This window comes from Bombyx mandarina, chromosome 11, assembly GCF_030267445.1.
Source record: "Bombyx mandarina strain Sakado chromosome 11, ASM3026744v2".
NCBI lineage: Eukaryota > Metazoa > Arthropoda > Insecta > Lepidoptera > Bombycidae > Bombyx > Bombyx mandarina.
Window position 1 is genome coordinate 12,291,164 of NC_143218.1, and position 17,725 is coordinate 12,308,888.

At 38.8% G+C, this 17,725-nt stretch overlaps 1 protein-coding gene across 6 annotated transcripts; it reads left to right on the forward strand.

The window, feature by feature from the left end:
• The first annotated feature begins 7,540 nt into the window (after positions 1-7,540).
• LOC114249578 (gamma-glutamyl hydrolase A) lies at positions 7,541-16,972 on the forward strand. 6 transcript variants are annotated; one of them, XM_089731507.1, is made up of 9 exons: positions 7,541-7,892; positions 8,023-8,142; positions 8,797-8,890; positions 9,041-9,316; positions 9,852-9,902; positions 10,500-10,732; positions 11,989-12,095; positions 15,231-15,328; positions 16,634-16,972. In XM_089731507.1, exons 1-9 carry the CDS (start codon positions 7,829-7,831, stop codon positions 16,908-16,910), a joined length of 1,320 nt encoding a protein of 439 aa, XP_089587633.1. In that variant the 5' UTR covers positions 7,541-7,828; the 3' UTR covers positions 16,911-16,972. The 6 variants fall into 6 exon arrangements, with proteins under 6 accessions (XP_089587633.1, XP_089587634.1, XP_089587636.1 ...); XM_089731510.1 differs by lacking the exon at positions 8,023-8,142 and adding an exon at positions 8,588-8,704 and having other exon boundaries at positions 7,543-7,892; XM_089731509.1 differs by lacking the exon at positions 7,541-7,892 and adding an exon at positions 8,588-8,704 and having other exon boundaries at positions 8,017-8,142.
• Positions 16,973-17,725: the final 753 nt, after the last annotated feature.

Sequence of the window (17,725 nt, forward strand, 5' to 3'; positions counted from 1 at the left end):
TGTTGCACTGCCAATCACACAACTATTTAGTATCATTTTGTTGGGTACCTAGTCACTGTGGCATATCTGGAAATGTGAAAGCTGACAGTTTGGCCAACAGTGCTACTGTGACCGGTGACGTATACCCGTACAAGAATTTTGGCCATGATCTTGCTGCTTTGCCCGGCATATGCCTCCACAAATCGTGGAATATGTGTTGGGAAGAGAGCGGCCGGATTAAGGGTCGTTTCTTGTATGCTATACAGTCTTCCGTTCCCAGGAAGCCATGGTTTGCCAAATTTTCGTTTGGTAAAACCGCCACTTCTACTATAATTCGTATGCGTCTGGGACATAACAGCCTTCCAGTTCATTTGCACAAACTTGGTATCGTAACTAGTACCGCCTGTGAGTGTGGCGAGAGTTATTGTGACCTGAATCATATTTTCTTTTCTTGTTCTTTATATGATCATTCTTCCTTATATACTTCTTTAGTATCTCTCTCTGTTCCCCTTCCTACTAATATTTCTTTACTTCTTCGAGATTTTAATCCCCTTGTATATAGTATTTTAAGTAGGTTTATTTTAAATAATAACATTAAACTATAATTTTGATTTATTTTTCCTGTTATATAATTATTCTGATTTTTTTTGTAAATTCAATTCGTTCTAAATCATTTATGTTTTGTTGCGATAAGTTTCCTTCGTTTTTTTATTATTTATAAACTGTAAATAAATAAAACGGCGAATTATAAAAACGTTATTACTTGACGCTGGCTAATGCACAAAACGTGCCAGAGCCAAAAATAAAGAAGAAGAAGAAGAAGAAGCCAAGTTTTACGAGTTAAATTTAGTTTTTTAAAAGGAATATCCATATTTTTATATAACGAGTTTTCGACAAAGAATTCATATTTTGAGATGAGAATAGTTTGATTAAGCGATGCTCCTGGCGTAGCCGATGTGGTGGAGCAATAAAAACCACTTATGACAAAGGCTAATTATGTAGACTACAGTCGTAGCGTTTAAAAAAAACCAAAATTCTATTAACTTATTTATTATAGAATTATAATTATTACAATTAATTAAACTAAGATGCTATTGAGTGGACTTGGACGATGTCAGAACCGAGGTGGCGCCAGCGGGCCCCGGCCCGGGCGGCATAGCGACGCTGCAGTGTCAGCACTTGACACCAGTCGCGTACTTTTCCATGAACATGGAATGAGGTTGCTGCGTCGATAATTTGTAGTCACGTACGCCACTGGTTGTTAATTGCGAAATCGCGAATTAGCAAAATGCATGTAACTAGGGTACGTTACAGGCTCTAAGCAAATTTAATAATAAACAATATAAATAATAATAATAAACACACATATATATAGCGTAAGATATATATATTTGATTTTGTTCATGAATGTTTGACTAAACGCTACAAACTCCTTAATTTTAATTTTACGGGCAGAAAAGCTTGCAGACCAATTAGCGTAATATACATCGAGTTTCGAATCACAATGGCGCAAGAATATTTCAACTACTTCCAAAATAGAAAATGATGAAACAGCCCCAAAACTAATGCAATATGCCTTCAAATTACAATTTAATTGTGAGTAGTAAGTAACTTGTCATCATTATTGTTATGTTTAAGCTGATTTTCATAAATGTTTTAATCAACAAAAATTGAATTTGCAGGAGGAGAAATAATGTGCAGGATGTACCCGGAATGGACGCAGTCCGGACAAAGCCCAGAATTTAATTCGAGTTCATCAATGCGATTTTTTTAAGAGCCTTTTTTTATGCGTCTGCGGTCTGGGTCTGGGTCCTGGGTCTGCGAAGGGACTTCGGTTCCCTCTGTATTTTGTACCGTATGTTCCATGGGGAGTGCTCCGAGGAATTGTTTGAGATGATCCCCTCATCTCCTTTTTTTTATTGCTTAGATGGATTGACGAGCTCACAGCCCACCTGGTCTTAAGTGGTTACTGGAGCCCATAGATATCTACAACGTAAATGCGCCACCCACCTTGAGATATAAGTTCTAAGGTCTCAAGCATAGTTACAACGGCTGCCCCACCCTTCAAACTAAATTAGTACCCACCTGAAATTAGAACACCGGTGCATCGCTCAACACGTATGCACCGGACGCCTTATCCTTTAGGCCACGACGATTTCAAGTTTCCGGACATGTTTACCGTCCTTAAAATAGTAAATAGAACATTGTTTTTTTTATTATTGTAGAAAAAAAAAAAAAAGGTATGCTCACTATAGCTAGCCACTACACCTGGTATTGTGGGATTATAGAGACATCGCAACGTAAATCTTGAGACATGGGGTGGATTTTATAATGACTGTCACAAAAGGTGCGACAGTATGATTGCTTCACGACAGCGAACATATTGGTTTGGGGGTAGTAGGGCACAATACGCCCTACCACAACTAAAGGGCGATTGGTGATATCAGTTTTTTCCTACCTATTCGTTGGTAACCTAGGGGGCTATTCCAGCTACGTGGACGGTGAGCTCATGGGCTCAACCTGAGTGAATTTGCTAACACTAGCCCTAGCAAGAGCAGTGCTTCACAGGATATACCACCCGATCGGAATCGCGATCCATTGGGCTGTGTCTATGGGCTAGTACACTTGTCGAACTCTTCGTCGAAATGCACGAGTTCGACGAGGATGGTGACCGGTGCTTGTGGGGCCTAAAAGCACCGAGAGTAGATCTGGGGTTTCGACAAGACATATTTCGGGCGACGGCGGCTTTGCATTGCCCTGTCGTCTGGGTCGGATAGGTAATGATCTCAGTACCCTGTTATAATACAAATCATAACACAACGGTCAGCTCTCCGGTGAATTCCATAGTTGCATTTAACGACATCTATCGAAAGAGGTTGTAAGTTTGTGCTATTCTAAACTAACGCAGCGCTTACAGCCAAAATTACATATGTCCAATTAATTAGTCCATCATTCGCATCCAGAGCAGAGGCAATATGGTCCACTGCGCTCGTCCATAGTGCGTTTACAAAGATCTCTTGCCACTCACGGCTCTGGACTGAATTCCCTTTTACGGTGTGTCCCGCATGCCGATATGTCCTTCTTCCAATGATTTTTGAAGGGTTCTAAAATAAGTAGTTTTACCTATGTGTGTCTTTGGCGATGCTGATGTCCATAAGACCACTAAACAATAACCAAATCAATGAGTTTGTGACAATTAATAACAAAAGTACATAATCTGGAATTTTATTGTTCCTAGTTTATTCATCATTTTGGTTACATATTTATTACTAGTGAAATTCGTTTTGCTGTGACTTACACTAATTGTATCGAAAGCATCGTTTTGTGGAATTGAATTGTTGATAGTACTAGGTCAGCAAAACTCCGTGGATTGCCAACAACAACTGTACTAAGTTTCATTGTGTTTGTATTATAATTTAGTGTCGAGGAAAAACAATAAACGTTTTTTATTTAAATCGATAGATGATAGATTAGTTTTTACACAAAGAAAAAACGATAACCTAAATAAAGAAGTTCTGATTGAGTACGTCTTTTATTTGTTCATCGACTTCTTCCATACTGTCCAAAAAATCTGGGCTTAATCGTTCGATCAAATCAAACCCGCAAAATTATAATTTGCGTAATCACTGGTGGTAGGACCTCTTGGGAGTCCGCACGGGTAGGTACCACCACCTCGCCTATTTCCGCCGTGAAGCAGTAATGCGTTTCGGTTCGAAGGGTGGGGTAGCCGTTGTAACTATACTGAGATCTTAGAACTTATATCTCGAGGTGGTTGACGCATTTACGTTGTAGATGTCTATGGGCTCCAGTAACCACTTAATACCACGTGGCCTGTGAGCTCGTCCATCCATCTAAGCAATAAAAAAAAAAAAATTTTTTTTTGTAATATTTTCATCTGTCCCGAGTTCTTCTTTTATGCTTGCCTCTAGAGAATTCATAAAATTGAAAGAATTGCTGTTCTTTGAGTATAGGCGAGTGTTCTAGTGCTGTATCTTCTTCTAAATATTTTTTATTTGATATTGCTAAACTCGCACTTTGCTGTATATCTGTTGCAGTTTGAGTTTTTTGGGTGTATATGAACTCTGCATATTCAGGGAAAAAAATCTCGTATTCTGGTTACGCTTGATAAGCTTTAAGTTTATGCTTTAATTTTTTGTTCGGATCTCGAATTGATTCTCGCCACTATATCAATAATTTTCTTAGGACAGCAGTATGACCTTGCAAAAAGACTGCTTGCGGTAGATTGTTACTTTTGATGAGTAGCTGGCAAGGGCGGATCCAGCTTTGGCGCCAGGAGGGGGTCACAGTCAAACTTAGATGCGTTCGTTCCCAAACGTTTGCCATTATACAAAGTTATTATATTATATTAAATGAATTAAATATTGAAGGTATGTAGTTACATAAAATCTGTATGGTGATAAAATATATAAATAAAATCATTATATTCAATTAGTGGTCCACCTAAGTCCTGGAACCAGCTCAGGGGGTGGTCATGACCCCCATGACCCCCCCCCTGGATCCGCCATTGGTAGCTGGATACATTGGTCGTGTTTATTGAGTGTAAGGTATGCTATAAAAGTAATGTTGATGTATCCTTTTTCATCTGATAGACTAGCTACTATTAAATAAAAAAGGAGTAAGACTGTAAGAAGTTTTTATAGCCAATATTAATGGCGAAAAGTAAAAGTCCTTTATAATCCTGTGATTTGAGTAGAATTGTAACAATTTTTTGTTAGTTCCATATCATTTTTAGCAAAAGCTGCCGTGCCAAGCTTTATCCATTTGGCAGCTGAATTGGAACCTTGCATGGAACCTTGGAACCTTGCTTGAATTGGAGTCTTAGATCTTCAATTATATTTCTTGCTTACTCAAACTCAGCAAGTGTAAACGCAAGATCGAATTGGTGATTAAAAAAAAACCGAAATTGCTAAAGGTTGTTTCTTAAACACTTGCATACGTAAAAAATGTGCTACATGAGCGTGATATCCGCTTGGTATGGCAAATCGAAATCGGTGGGCAGTTGCAAAATCGCTTCGTACTACTGCATCTCGTTTTTTTAATACAGACAGTAATACAGTGTAGGATACTGTACTGTACTCTTTGTCGTTGAGATTTAATTTATTTTCATTTGGAACATGTCTAAGAATGCACAATGCAAAATAGTAAAGGTTACCCCACCAGCATTGTAGTTAATTTTATTATTAGAGGTGGTATAGATAAAACAGTCGTGGATCCATAATCAATTTTTCACTTTTTCGGTAACTTCATCAACAATGTTAAAAGCATCTTCAATCCCATCTTCAATTAAACCATCTTCCGTTTGTTTGACCTAGCCATTACCGCATTGTTGTATTTTAGTACGTGATATTTTTTATTGGTAGCGAGGCACACAAAGCTGCTGGCAGATTCACGCTTTGAACTTTGATCACAACGCGCTCAATGAGTTGAAAGCTTTCCCAGTTATCCCCGTAGCATGAAGCCATCAAATATACGTTCAATATTAGTTCCAAGCTTAAAATTAGTACTCTCCTTGAAATTTTTGAAAACTCTTAACAAGTTGGAATCCTCGATGATAGCGTATTCTGAACTTTCAGATGATGAAGCGAAGTCTCGAGCAATTCCAAGCGCTTTGTTTCTCAACGCTATTGATATATAAACATTATATTCTCCACCTCCACAATCCGCAATAAATTTACCATTTACCATTGCATAAGATTTTCAGGGTAGACGTCACAGGTTCCAATATCTTTTGGTAAAACCGGCAGAATATCGCCATTCTCAATATTTTCATATTTAAACAGCAATTTCAAATTTACTTGCATTATTTAATAATCTTTTGTTCATATTATTTTACTGCTACTCATGGTGATTGCATGTCTATCTTTGCCAACCAAAAAACATGTCACACCTTCATTATACCCAATGACAACATTTGCACCTGCACGAATAGATAACAGAGTCCTTACTTGATTTAAAGCATACTTAAAGTAGATATTAATTTATTTGTAGTTGCGTGCCACATTCTAAAAGTACCGTTTTCGCAGACTGTCATTAAGAATGGAAGGTCGGTATGATGTAAAACTGTTCAGTCATATACTGAACATGTCCCTCTAAGCTTTTTGATACGTGTTTTATTTTGATAATTCCATATTTTCACAAGACAGTCATCTCCCTCACTGACCAAATAGATTTGATCTATACCTCTGTAAAATATAAGCATCTTACACGCCTTGGGTCACCTTCCAACAGAAACATAAGCAAAAGTGATTCGATTTGTCACATTTTGATTGTAATGTCAAGACTGGCACCAGCAAAAGTGCTATAATCTTTCGGGTTGGTTACGATTTGCATTAACTAATTAGTATGACCTTCGAATACCTGTTGGCAAAATTCAATTACTATCCCAATGCTCAATCCCATAATTTAATTAGAAAGAATTTCACTGGTGGTAGGACCTCTTGTGAGTCCACACGGGTAGGTACCATCACCCCGCCTATTTCCGCCGTGAAGCAGTAATGCGTTTCGGTTCGAAGGGTGGGGTAGCCGTTGTAACTATACTGAGACCTTAGAACTTATATCTCGAGGTGGGTGGCGCATTTACGTTGTAGATGTCTATGGGCTCCAGTAACCACTTAATACCAGATGGGCTGTGAGCTCGTCCATCCATCTAAGCAATAAAAAAAAAAAAAAAGGCGTCATTCCATGGAACCATGGCTACCATGGACATTTCATGACAAGGGGCTGATCGCCAGTTGATCCAAGCACTTAACGCGGTTTCAGCTCACTGCAAAGATTTTGAAGTGAAACTTCTTTAGGTGCGTTGAGAGTAAAATTTAATTAGCGACAGATTCGTTACGTCTAGAGAGAAAATATATAATTTAGGAAGAGCGAGAGCGAAAAAATAGGTAGAGGGTCACGCGAACCACTCGATCGTAGAGAGCGACAAAGGACGACGCGAGCTAAGTCGTTTCTCTTATACACAGCATTCCCTATTACAAGTGAAATTTTATTTAAGGATGAAAAATGAATAAAAACCACAATACTACACACCGCAAAAGAAGTTTCACTTCTTTCACGTGCATTAAGTTGCACACGCATCATTTTTTTATTGCTTAGATGGGTGGACGAGCTCACGGCCCATCTGGTTTTAAGTGGTTACCGGAGCCTATAGACATCCACATTATAAATGCTATGAGACCTTGAGATATGAGTTGTAAGATGTCAGTTTTTACAACGACCCACCGCAAATGCCCCACCCTTCAAACCGAAATGCAGTACTGCTTCACGGCAGAAATAAGCAGGGTGGTGGTTAACCAGTAAAATTATAATATTTTTGAATTTGAGTGACATTGCAAGATGAAAAAGAAAATGTGACTTAAAGTCGACTTATCCTTTCCTTTCATGCACATATTGAAAACGTTTTCAGTATTTAAATTGACGAAATATTCCTTTTTGGTATTATTTTGAATGGACAATTTACTTCAAGTTACCATCAATAGAAAAGTTCAGAGCACTCCTGTCCATTATCCACTGAAGGCAATCCATTTGTAAATATCGACAGCGCATGCGTAAACAATCGATTTGACAACGCAGGCTTTTCATGTTGCTGTATAAAAATGTTTTTAAATTTATTTCAATTGAAATAGAATTTTTATTTGATCCATGAGAAATTTTGTGAGAATTTATTTCGTATCGTGGAATGTTTGTCCTAGTGCTGATGATAATTCATTGCTATTTGTGACTGTATGATTAAGGGCTTAGTATTGTATGAAAGCGCAACTTAGCTTCTATTCCGTTGGAGTGCAGATAAGTATACGGGCCATCTGGTCGGAAACAGTCTCCGGTTTCCATGGATGTTGGTGATATTATGGACAGAACTGTACCACGAAGTACTCTGCATAATTTTTGTTTAGGTGAAATGATTATTTCAGTTGCATTAGTTTCGTCTCTTACAGCTAGCTACCTATGCGATTTCATAGGATTTGTGAGGTGTCTGTGATCGGTGGTTTCATATAACTATATTGTTGAATGGTATAATTCTAGAATGGAGATCACAGCAATGTGTACTAGGCATGGCTGCTGAATGGGTTTGTGTTGAACTAATATATATAGTTTTAACAAAATGCTTGGAGCTTTTAAAATTAGAAATAAGCCTGCCAGGATGTGAGTATTTACTTGTTGTCTGTAAGGTGAAATATTCATGTGGTGTAATTGAGAATGTAATTCTCACCGTCAGCTGTGATGTTTCAATTTTTGTGTCTATGATCAACAAAGAGCTAAAGTAATAAAACCAGTAATGAAGATGAACGACAAGAATATTGTATTATTATACATTTTTGCCCTGCGCAATAAGAAAATTATTAGCGCCTGGCAAACGCATCATAGAGGTAAACAAATTACAAACAATTGCGCTATAACTTAGGAATCGCCCAGTTTACAAAACGAAATACTGTAAAAACTCGTTTGTATAATGTTAATTTCACCAAAAACATAAAAATCAATCCTATAAATTCTATGGATTGATAGTTTACTTTAACGTTTTAAAATCAATTACCCAAGCGGACATGGAACTATATCAATTTCACTTTACTAAGTTTATCTCTTTCAGATAAAATCTCGACATGTGTAGGCACTTATGTAACATACTCACTATAAGATACAAGATTTAAAGAATCGACTTCAATATTAGCTACGTAGTAGAGAATATAAAAAATAATGAATATAGGTATTCATTTTACGAATAACTAATTTGAAAATAGCAAAAAACTAATGTAGTCATGTCTATTGCAACATTCGGAAGATAAATTTTATTTTTAGATGATGTGACACAATTTATGCGCGTAAGACAGAAAAGCATTGTAGTGTGCCTAGTTAGTGACTGTTTTAATCTTATAACAGCAATATTATTAAGGTTAGTACTTGGTAATCACTTTTGTCGTAAATGAAATTAATAATGCTTGCACATTCTATTCAATAACGATAATATAAAGATAAGTGTGAGTGTTAAGAATCAACGCGTTTAAAAGTTTCGATAAAACGAGATAAAGTTTGTCTTTATTAGGTGGCTCTCGTTCTCCGGAGACGATTGGCTTACGGTGATCACTATGAAGAGTGCATTGCTTTTGCTCTGGTTGTACGTTTTTCATTGCGAAGGCGCTGTGATAGTGGACAGCAATGAGTACTCGGTCGTAAATGACAGACCTATAATCGGTGTACTTTCTCAAGAACAATCGTTTTACCTCCATGGAAAATTCCCTGAAGAGAACTACACAAGCTACATTGCTTCTTCGTATGTCAAAGACATTGAGGCATCGGGAGCTCGGGTTGTGCCTATTCTGTAAGTATCTTCCGCTTTTTTATGCAATGTAATGTGCTAATTTTTAAGACCTGATGTTCTTCTATGTTGTATTAAGAACTACACGTACACATTGGAAGCGTCAGTTGATCAAGTTGTCCGTTGTATTCTTATTCAGGGATGTGACTACGCCGGGGTCAAATCATCGAGAAAATTTAAATGATGTGTAAATAAATAGGCGTGTTACAAGTGTTCATCTGTGACATGTTCGATGAAAGAATAGCGTCGTGTACTAAAATGAAATCGGTGTACTCTTAGCCAACAAGTCTTAACCAACCGTATATTACACACGCACATGCGTTCTGCCCGTTTTTGAGAACTTTGTGTGTACCGTATGCGTTGAATAGTCGTGCTTTACAGTACAATTGAGGCTTTGAATAATTATCTTGAATTATAAGAAAAATAACAAATTAAATATCATATTCAAAGTATTTCAAAGGATAATTTTTGTCACGCACAATTTTAATTTTTTTTTTTTTATATAAATTAAAAAAATAATCGGCATTTTATTTTTCAGGATCGGTAAAGACCGTTCGTATTATAAGGAGCTGATGAAGAAAATTAATGGGTGAGTGAACGATGACATACAGTTTATTTGTCCTTGAAATCAACAATATTAAAAGGCTCAGAATCTGAATTTGAATCTCGACGGAGAGAAACGAAGATATTGTTATTTAATAAAAATAATAAAGCATTTTAGATTCATTAACGTACTCTATAGTTTTATAGTTTATGTTTTTATAGTTTATAGTTCTTTAATTCATGTGTCATCGATTAAATTGATACTTTGTAACCCTTATGGTATTTAAGAGAAGCTCTCTCACGTAATACCAAGAAGTAACTGTTTCTCACGCGCTGCATAAAATTCAGTTTAGTGAAAACTATTTTTTACCATTGAAATCGAACTGAATAACGGAAAAATTAGTGCTATTGTATCTTCTAACATTCTATTCACATTGTCTAATGTTGGAAGGAATTGAGGTGTCCACGCGTCTAGTTTGCGTAAACAATTGTTTGTATTGTGAACAAGAAGCACTAGGGTTTTTGTATAATACAATCAACAATCATATTATAGACTACTGAAATGGGCTGGTTTTCGCGTATTTTCTGCGGAGTATATTCTTCAAAATCATATTGTGATTATAATATTCGCATCATGTTCCAGAGTATTGATTCCCGGGGGAGCAACGTTCTTCAACCAATCCAATGGATACGCTGACGCCGGTCAACACATTTACGAGCTTGCTATAGAAATGAACGACGCCGGAGACTATTTCCCGATCTTCGGAACCTGTCTTGGTTTTGAACTCCTCATTATCTTGGCCTCGGGGCGGGGAAAAAAAGAAAATAGAATCACTTGTTACTCTTTTGGAAATCTGCCACTTGATTTCACTTCAGGTGCGGGCGATATTGTTTAACATTGTAAAAATTTGGAAAGTATACTATTAGACAATCGAGACTATAAAAAAATGAAATAAAAAAGTCGATCGATGGTTAGCATGCCGGTGCTTAAATCACGCAGGCACTTACCATTTTTTCTAACGTAATACGCGCTTGACTCGTGTTCAATTAATTACCTATATATTTTGTTGCAATCATATAGGAAATCTAAGTCATGTTGACATCGGACAAACTTGTTTATTTTTATATTTATGTGATCTCCGGATTAGTCGTGGTTTATATCGATAACGGATAAGAAAAATAAAATCTAGGGGAAATTGAATTACACGTACGAATCTAATATCTGCGCGAACTGCGTTGATGTCATCGCGATATGATTGTAACGATTCCGCTTATATGATAAATGAGTAATATTGCTTCTTAAGCTCTAATGTAATATTAAAATGATAAAAACCTGTAAATTATAGGATTGATTAGATTCTACTACTTGATCCCTTGGACTCGTTAGCACACTTTTGTCGTAGCAACCTGCCTATTGTCAAGCCTACCTCACGAGTTTGCGTCTTTGATGACGGATTTTCCAGTTATATTTTTATAGCCTAAGGCGGTTAAAGCATATTATATCAAGTAGTGGCCACATCAGAATTATTAATAGCTGTGATAAATGAAAAAATAATCTCATAAATACTGGTTTTATTGTATTCCGGTAAATATTTGGAACTAGATAGGTCGTGAATTGTATCAATGGCTCTTATCTGCCCAATCAAATTTGCATATCATTTTAGATTTAGAATGTCAAAATTAATTATGACAAACAAAATGTCAAAATATTGAATACATTTAGAAAGATTTATCAATCTAAAGTAAGTAAAAGAAAGAAAAAAAAAACGCATAAAAAACCAAACCGAACTAACAATGAATTTCATCTTTTTATATCTTTTTGATACTGCCCAGTATATTATAATAGCGAAGTTATAAAATTATTATATTCGGTATTTCGTGCTTGCGCAAAGTCTTAAAGTTAAGTAAATTGAATGTTTTGGTGTCGATGAAACGTTCAGAGATTTCGTTACATACTTACTGACATAAGTATCAAATATATAATATTTATGTACATATCAAGCTAATAAGAGCGTGCCAAAAACAGCTACAATCCCGACAAGTAACAAAACTAACCGCCATCTTAACGAGCTTGTGCTCATTATTTGAGTTGGAATATGAATATTAAATAGATGTTCGTAATATTTTTTCAGATTTTCGTTCGAGCAAAATGTTTCGTGAAGTACCGGAAGACGTTGCCGACATTTTGGCGAACCAGGACGTGACCATTAACGCTCATCAGTTTTGCATCGTGGATGAGGTTTGTTGAGATGCAACAAGAAAATATATAGTACATATTATCGTCTTCTCGCATTGAAACTGTATAATCTGAAAACTTACTAATTTTACAGGAGAGTGTTTTAAAGGTTTAAAATGTGGTGTTTTTAATATTAATCATCTTTGTAACATTTATTTTTATTTGTTACCAGTTACATTATTTGTCTTTTAAAGTAAGATAAAATTATGTATTAATTTTGTTAATAGTCATCAAAACATAGGTAAACAAAAAAAAAAACGAAAACTAAGCTATGCTCTTTTAACAGTACATATTTATGAGAAAAATATTCGTGATATCAAATGGATCCGCATATTAACTCAATTTCAAATATTTTTGGAAGTTGTACACTTTTAATGCGAAAAGACGATATATCTTACAATTCATAGTGCATACCTTGAATTCCTTACGCCTTGCAAGTCTGCACTGTGGCGTAGCAACATCCGTGTATTTCTGCTGTATGGCATTGACACTTAAATTTTATGTTAGGGAAAAGGGGAAGGTGCGGCTTAATTCCTATTGCGGTGTTAGTGAATTTTTCTACGTTAAATTTCCAAATATGTGTACATAATATTGTTTTAATTATTTGAATTGTGGTCAATATAAAATTAACAAATTCGCAATAAAAAATAAACTAAATGTTTTATTGGTACTTTAAAAAATTCGTCCCCGAAGAAGAAGAAGAAGAAGAAGGGGTCGTCGTACCCCCTTTCGGGGGTACGGAACGGGCCTCGGGGCAATCCCCACTGCCCGGGACGAAGCTTCCTGCCACATAGGGCAGGGGTGAAGTAGATGCGGGGAGGACTTGGGGAAGGTACGCTGTTCGCAGCGTGCACGGCTGCACTACATCGACAAAACATATAGACTTATACATAATACGATGGGCTTGAATGGCTCCAGGGATGACGCCCGGCAGCTGGATCCTCCGGCGTCGTGTTGTCCTAAATTTTTTTTTTTTTTTTTTTTTTTTTTTTTTTCCCTTACTAACTAACTACAAGCTAACTACAAACTAAACTGCACTACTATTTACACGGGGACAACAGTCAGCGGCTACGAGGGGCCCGCCACCGGCCCCATGCCGCGGCCCCGCCTCTACAAATCAGAGGGGGAGCCGCGGCACTAGTTTGGCGCTCACCCGCTCCGGGCTCTCCAGAAGGGGAAGTCCGTCACGGGGAGGGGCCGACTTAAAACACTCCCTAAACGGGGGAGTGGTCCACCCTCGGGGGTGGAAAATGGGTCCCCATAGGGGGGCACCCCAACAATGTGGGGGGAAGTGACGAGTGTGGACAGCTCAGTCCCATGGGGGCACTCATTATGAGCACTCCCATATCACTCCGGTTAAGCCGACTATCTTACCATAGCCGGGGGTTCCAGTAGCTCCCTTGGTAGCGCCAGACCATCAGGTGGTCTAGCGTGCAAGGGAGCTAAGTTGTGGAGATGCTCGTGGGGTCCACCGTCAGCCCGCTCGTAAAGATTACGAGCTAGCCTCCGGATGAACTCCTCGAGCGACTCCACATCCAGATCCCGGGCGATTACGGCATTACTGACGTAACGCCCTGCTCCGACTATCGTGCGAAGAGCCAGATTCTGCTGGGCCTGTAACTTCACCCGCGTGACCTGCGGGATGAGGTGATACCAGGCCGCAGCTGCGTACGTGATACGGGAACGGACATACGTCTTATAAATGCCGAGCTTAGTCCTGACCGGCAACCTGGAGGCCAACACCGGCCGGAGGAGGAATCTCGCGTAGCGAGCGGCCGCCAACGCCTTATTGGCGTGGGCGGTCATCCTCAAACTCCGGTCGATATCGACCCCCAAGTACCAGACGCTGGATCTAAACTCGACATTAGCGCCACGGAGACTGAGCTGTCCCGGGACGACTCTTGTGCGGACCGGACCGAAGAGGATAGCCGCGGTCTTCCCCACGTTGACCGCGACCCTCCATCGGTCCAGCCACTGGGGCAGTAAGTCCAATAACCTCTGCATCCTCGAAATGGCCGCAGAGGGGAAGTTGGATGACGCGAAGTAGGCGCTGTCGTCGGCAAACAGCGCCAACTTCACGTCGGCTTCCCACGCTTCGAGGTTGCCCTCGAGCGTGGGAATATCGTTGGTGTAGAGAGCGTAGAGGAATGGTGCCAGGATGCTCCCCTGCGGAACTCCGGCCGTAACTGGGCGCACCGACGACTTGGCGCCCTCGACCGCGACAAGGAAGGATCTTCCCTCCAGGTACGACCCCAGCAGTCGCACGTAGGCGTGCTGGAGGTCCGTGTTCTGCAACAGCTTGTGGATCAGTCCCGCATGCCAGACACGGTCGAAGGCCTTCTCGATGTCGAGAAAGACTGCGGCCGTGTACTGGCGCGCGTTGGTCCGATCCGCCAAGTGATGCATGACGCGGACCAATTGCAGCGTTGTCGAGTGACCGCTACGAAACCCGAATTGCTCGGGTCTGAGAAGGATGTGCGGCGACATCCTTCTCAGCAGCAGCCGCTCGAACAACTTGCCCACGTGCGACAGCAGCGTGATCGGACGGTAACTGGAGGGATTTCTCCTGTCCTTGCCGGGTTTGGGCAAGGCGATAACCTTGCCCAATTTCCAAATTCCCGGGAAGTGTCCTGTGGACAGAATGGAGTTGAACAGCCGTGTCATATATGACACGACCGTTTCAGGGAAGTGGAAAAAAGCGAGGGAGGGAATACCGTCCTCGCCCGGCGCCTTGCGCCTCTTCATCCGCTTGATGATGAGGCGCAATTCGCTGGGAGTGATGAAATCACCATCTCCCAACGGTGGCACCGGGGAGGAGAGTAGGCTTGCTACGCTCTCTTCCACCGATTGGTGGAATGCGGCCTCTGAGGGTACAGAGTCATTTGGAGTTCGTCCCCGACGAAGTCAACCGCCTGTGTGCTTAGTGCGAGTTTTTTAACGTTCTCGATAGCGTAAAAGTTAACTCAAGTTTGTATGGAGTTGGAACGTTTGCCTACGTTTGTCGCTAGGGGCGCTGTTCCAACTGCATACAAATTTGAGGTAACTTTTACGCTATCGAGAACGTTAACAAACTCGCAATAAGCACACAGGTCAAAGTGTTCAATTACTCCACTAAGTTTCTTAATTGTATCCTTCCAGAATCTGAAAGCATACAATCTGACCGATGACTGGCGTGTTACTTCACACTCGAATGACGAATACGGCGTTCAGTTCATTGCCACAATTGAACATACGAGGTAAGTTGCGATTAGAAAATATTTTTTATTGTAACGCGTCGGATACTCAATAAAGAGTGATCACAGTTGCTCACCCATTCCGATGCATTAGGTTTTACTAAGCGATGTACAGCGTATTGTAGTTTGTCTATTTTAGCTTCCTAATACCAAGATAAAATGTGTGTGCCGGAGTGGTAGGACCTACCCGTGCGGACTCCTAAGACGTCCTACTGTCAGAGACGTTTACCCATACTTTATTTAGCGCATTAAATTAAAATTAAAATTAATTATATTAAGTTAAATGTTATCAAAACTTACTTCTTGAATGTCAAAACATGTTGTATCTAGGATAGATACCAAAAGAACTAAACCGTTGAGAAAAACCGGTGAAACAAATTCAGCGAGTTTTTTTAAAAATTACTTTTAGTTTTTTTTTTATTACGTTTACTTTTAGTTAAATTACTTTTAGTTTTTTGCTAAAAAAACAAAAAAAAATCTAGGACCATTAAAATTTGTATTTAATCATATACGGAAAATTCACACGTCCATGTCAAGCTACGTGGAATAAGTAGGTAAACCGAGTTTGGTTATACCCAGCGCATATTTGTTTATTACCCTTGTAAACAGATTAGCAAACGGCTTGCCTGATGAGTTGTTACCATAGCTCGTGGACGTCAACAACGCCAGGGGTAGAGCGAAGCAGCTGCCTACCGCGTACATTATTATGTATGATCCATAAACTTTCCAATAATCTATACTAATATATGAGTCGTCTATTATCAAAGGCGGCAATCTGTACATTTGGACAAAAAATTTTTATTGATATGTCAATACAGATTTATTTGAATATAATCGTCTCCTTCAAAGAATACGGTTCAAAACCTGCATTAAATAAAGGTTAATAGTTAACCTGTTATTTATCTAAGATGTCGTTCCGAAGAGTTTTGTGACTGCCAATGGAATACAAAGTCAATAATTCGTTTTTCTGATTTACCAATCATTGTCCAAAAGTCAGATTGCCGCCTTTGATAATAGACGACTCATATAAATCTACATTGGTTTTTACGGATGTTCCGTTATAACTACTGAACCATGCATCCGATTGACTTGAAACTTGGTATCCATGAAGAAAATACATGTACCTAATAGATAGGCTAATATTTATATGAGCGTTGGACTCCCTACACTAGTTACGGGGGCGTTAATGATGAGAATCTTTGTGGGGGTGAGAAATAGTAATGTTAATTTTAAATGCCCAGTGAAGCGGACGGGTACATCTAGTTACTATATAAATACGTTTGATGGTTTATATTAATTACCTTCCAGATATCCGTTCTACGGAGTTCAGTTTCATCCCGAGAAGAACGCGTTCGAATGGAAACGCTCGAAGAACTATGCTCACTCTTTAGATTCAATTAAAGCCAATAGGTACTTCATGAATTTCTTCGTCAAAGAATGCAGGAAGAGCACTCACACGTTTGTTAATCAGGCCGAAGAGAATCGATACGTTATCTACAATTACGAGCCCAAGTTCACGGGAGTGCTTGGTAGCGCTTTCCACCAGTGCTACTTCTTTGAGCCCAGAGGAATTGTTACAAAATAAATAAATCAAGCTTGAGATAATAAAGTTTGAGAGAGAGAGAATAAAGATTGAAATCACCATAATTTTTTTTTTATTATTATATACCTATACTTGATGGATGTTGAGCTAAAGCAGAAGTTGATGCGTGTGCGAATGCAATTTAGCTTACTTCAAATAAAAAAGGAGTTGCAATAATCCGGTCGTCTGTTATTGAAATGCTTTTGTCAACTTAGTATGTATACATTTATGTTAGTATATAACGCAATCTTTGACCATAACTTTCAGATAATTTAATACTTCCGATTAACTTGACAATTAGCATGCTCATCAAGGACCGATGACAAAACTATAATTTTGTAACTTCGCTCTAATATTGACCAATATCAATATGGGTCGAAAGTAAAGATTAATAGAAGAAAATTATTGTTAGTTAGGTATGCGTGTATTTTTGGTTTTTGAACTACAAACGATATTGCTAAAATCATGATACTGTTAATATGTAATATATGTAGTACATGACGTGAAATAGGTAGACGCGTGTTGATGATTGATAAGCTATCCGCAAAGTATTGATAATGATTAATGACACGGAAGGTGATTAAAAATGCTAATTTTTCAACATAAGTCTTATTCAGAAGATTTGGTGTATGCAAGTAATCAACGCTGGTTATTAGCCAGAGCCGAAGGAGGGGTGACGACGCGAACGCAATTCATTGCCTACATTACGTGCTTACATTAAAGTGTCAGACAGTTACTCGCTATCAGCGTAAATAAATGAATTAAATAGAATAATATTTATGTAACCATGACCAAGGTGCTTTAGAATGTGACAAAAA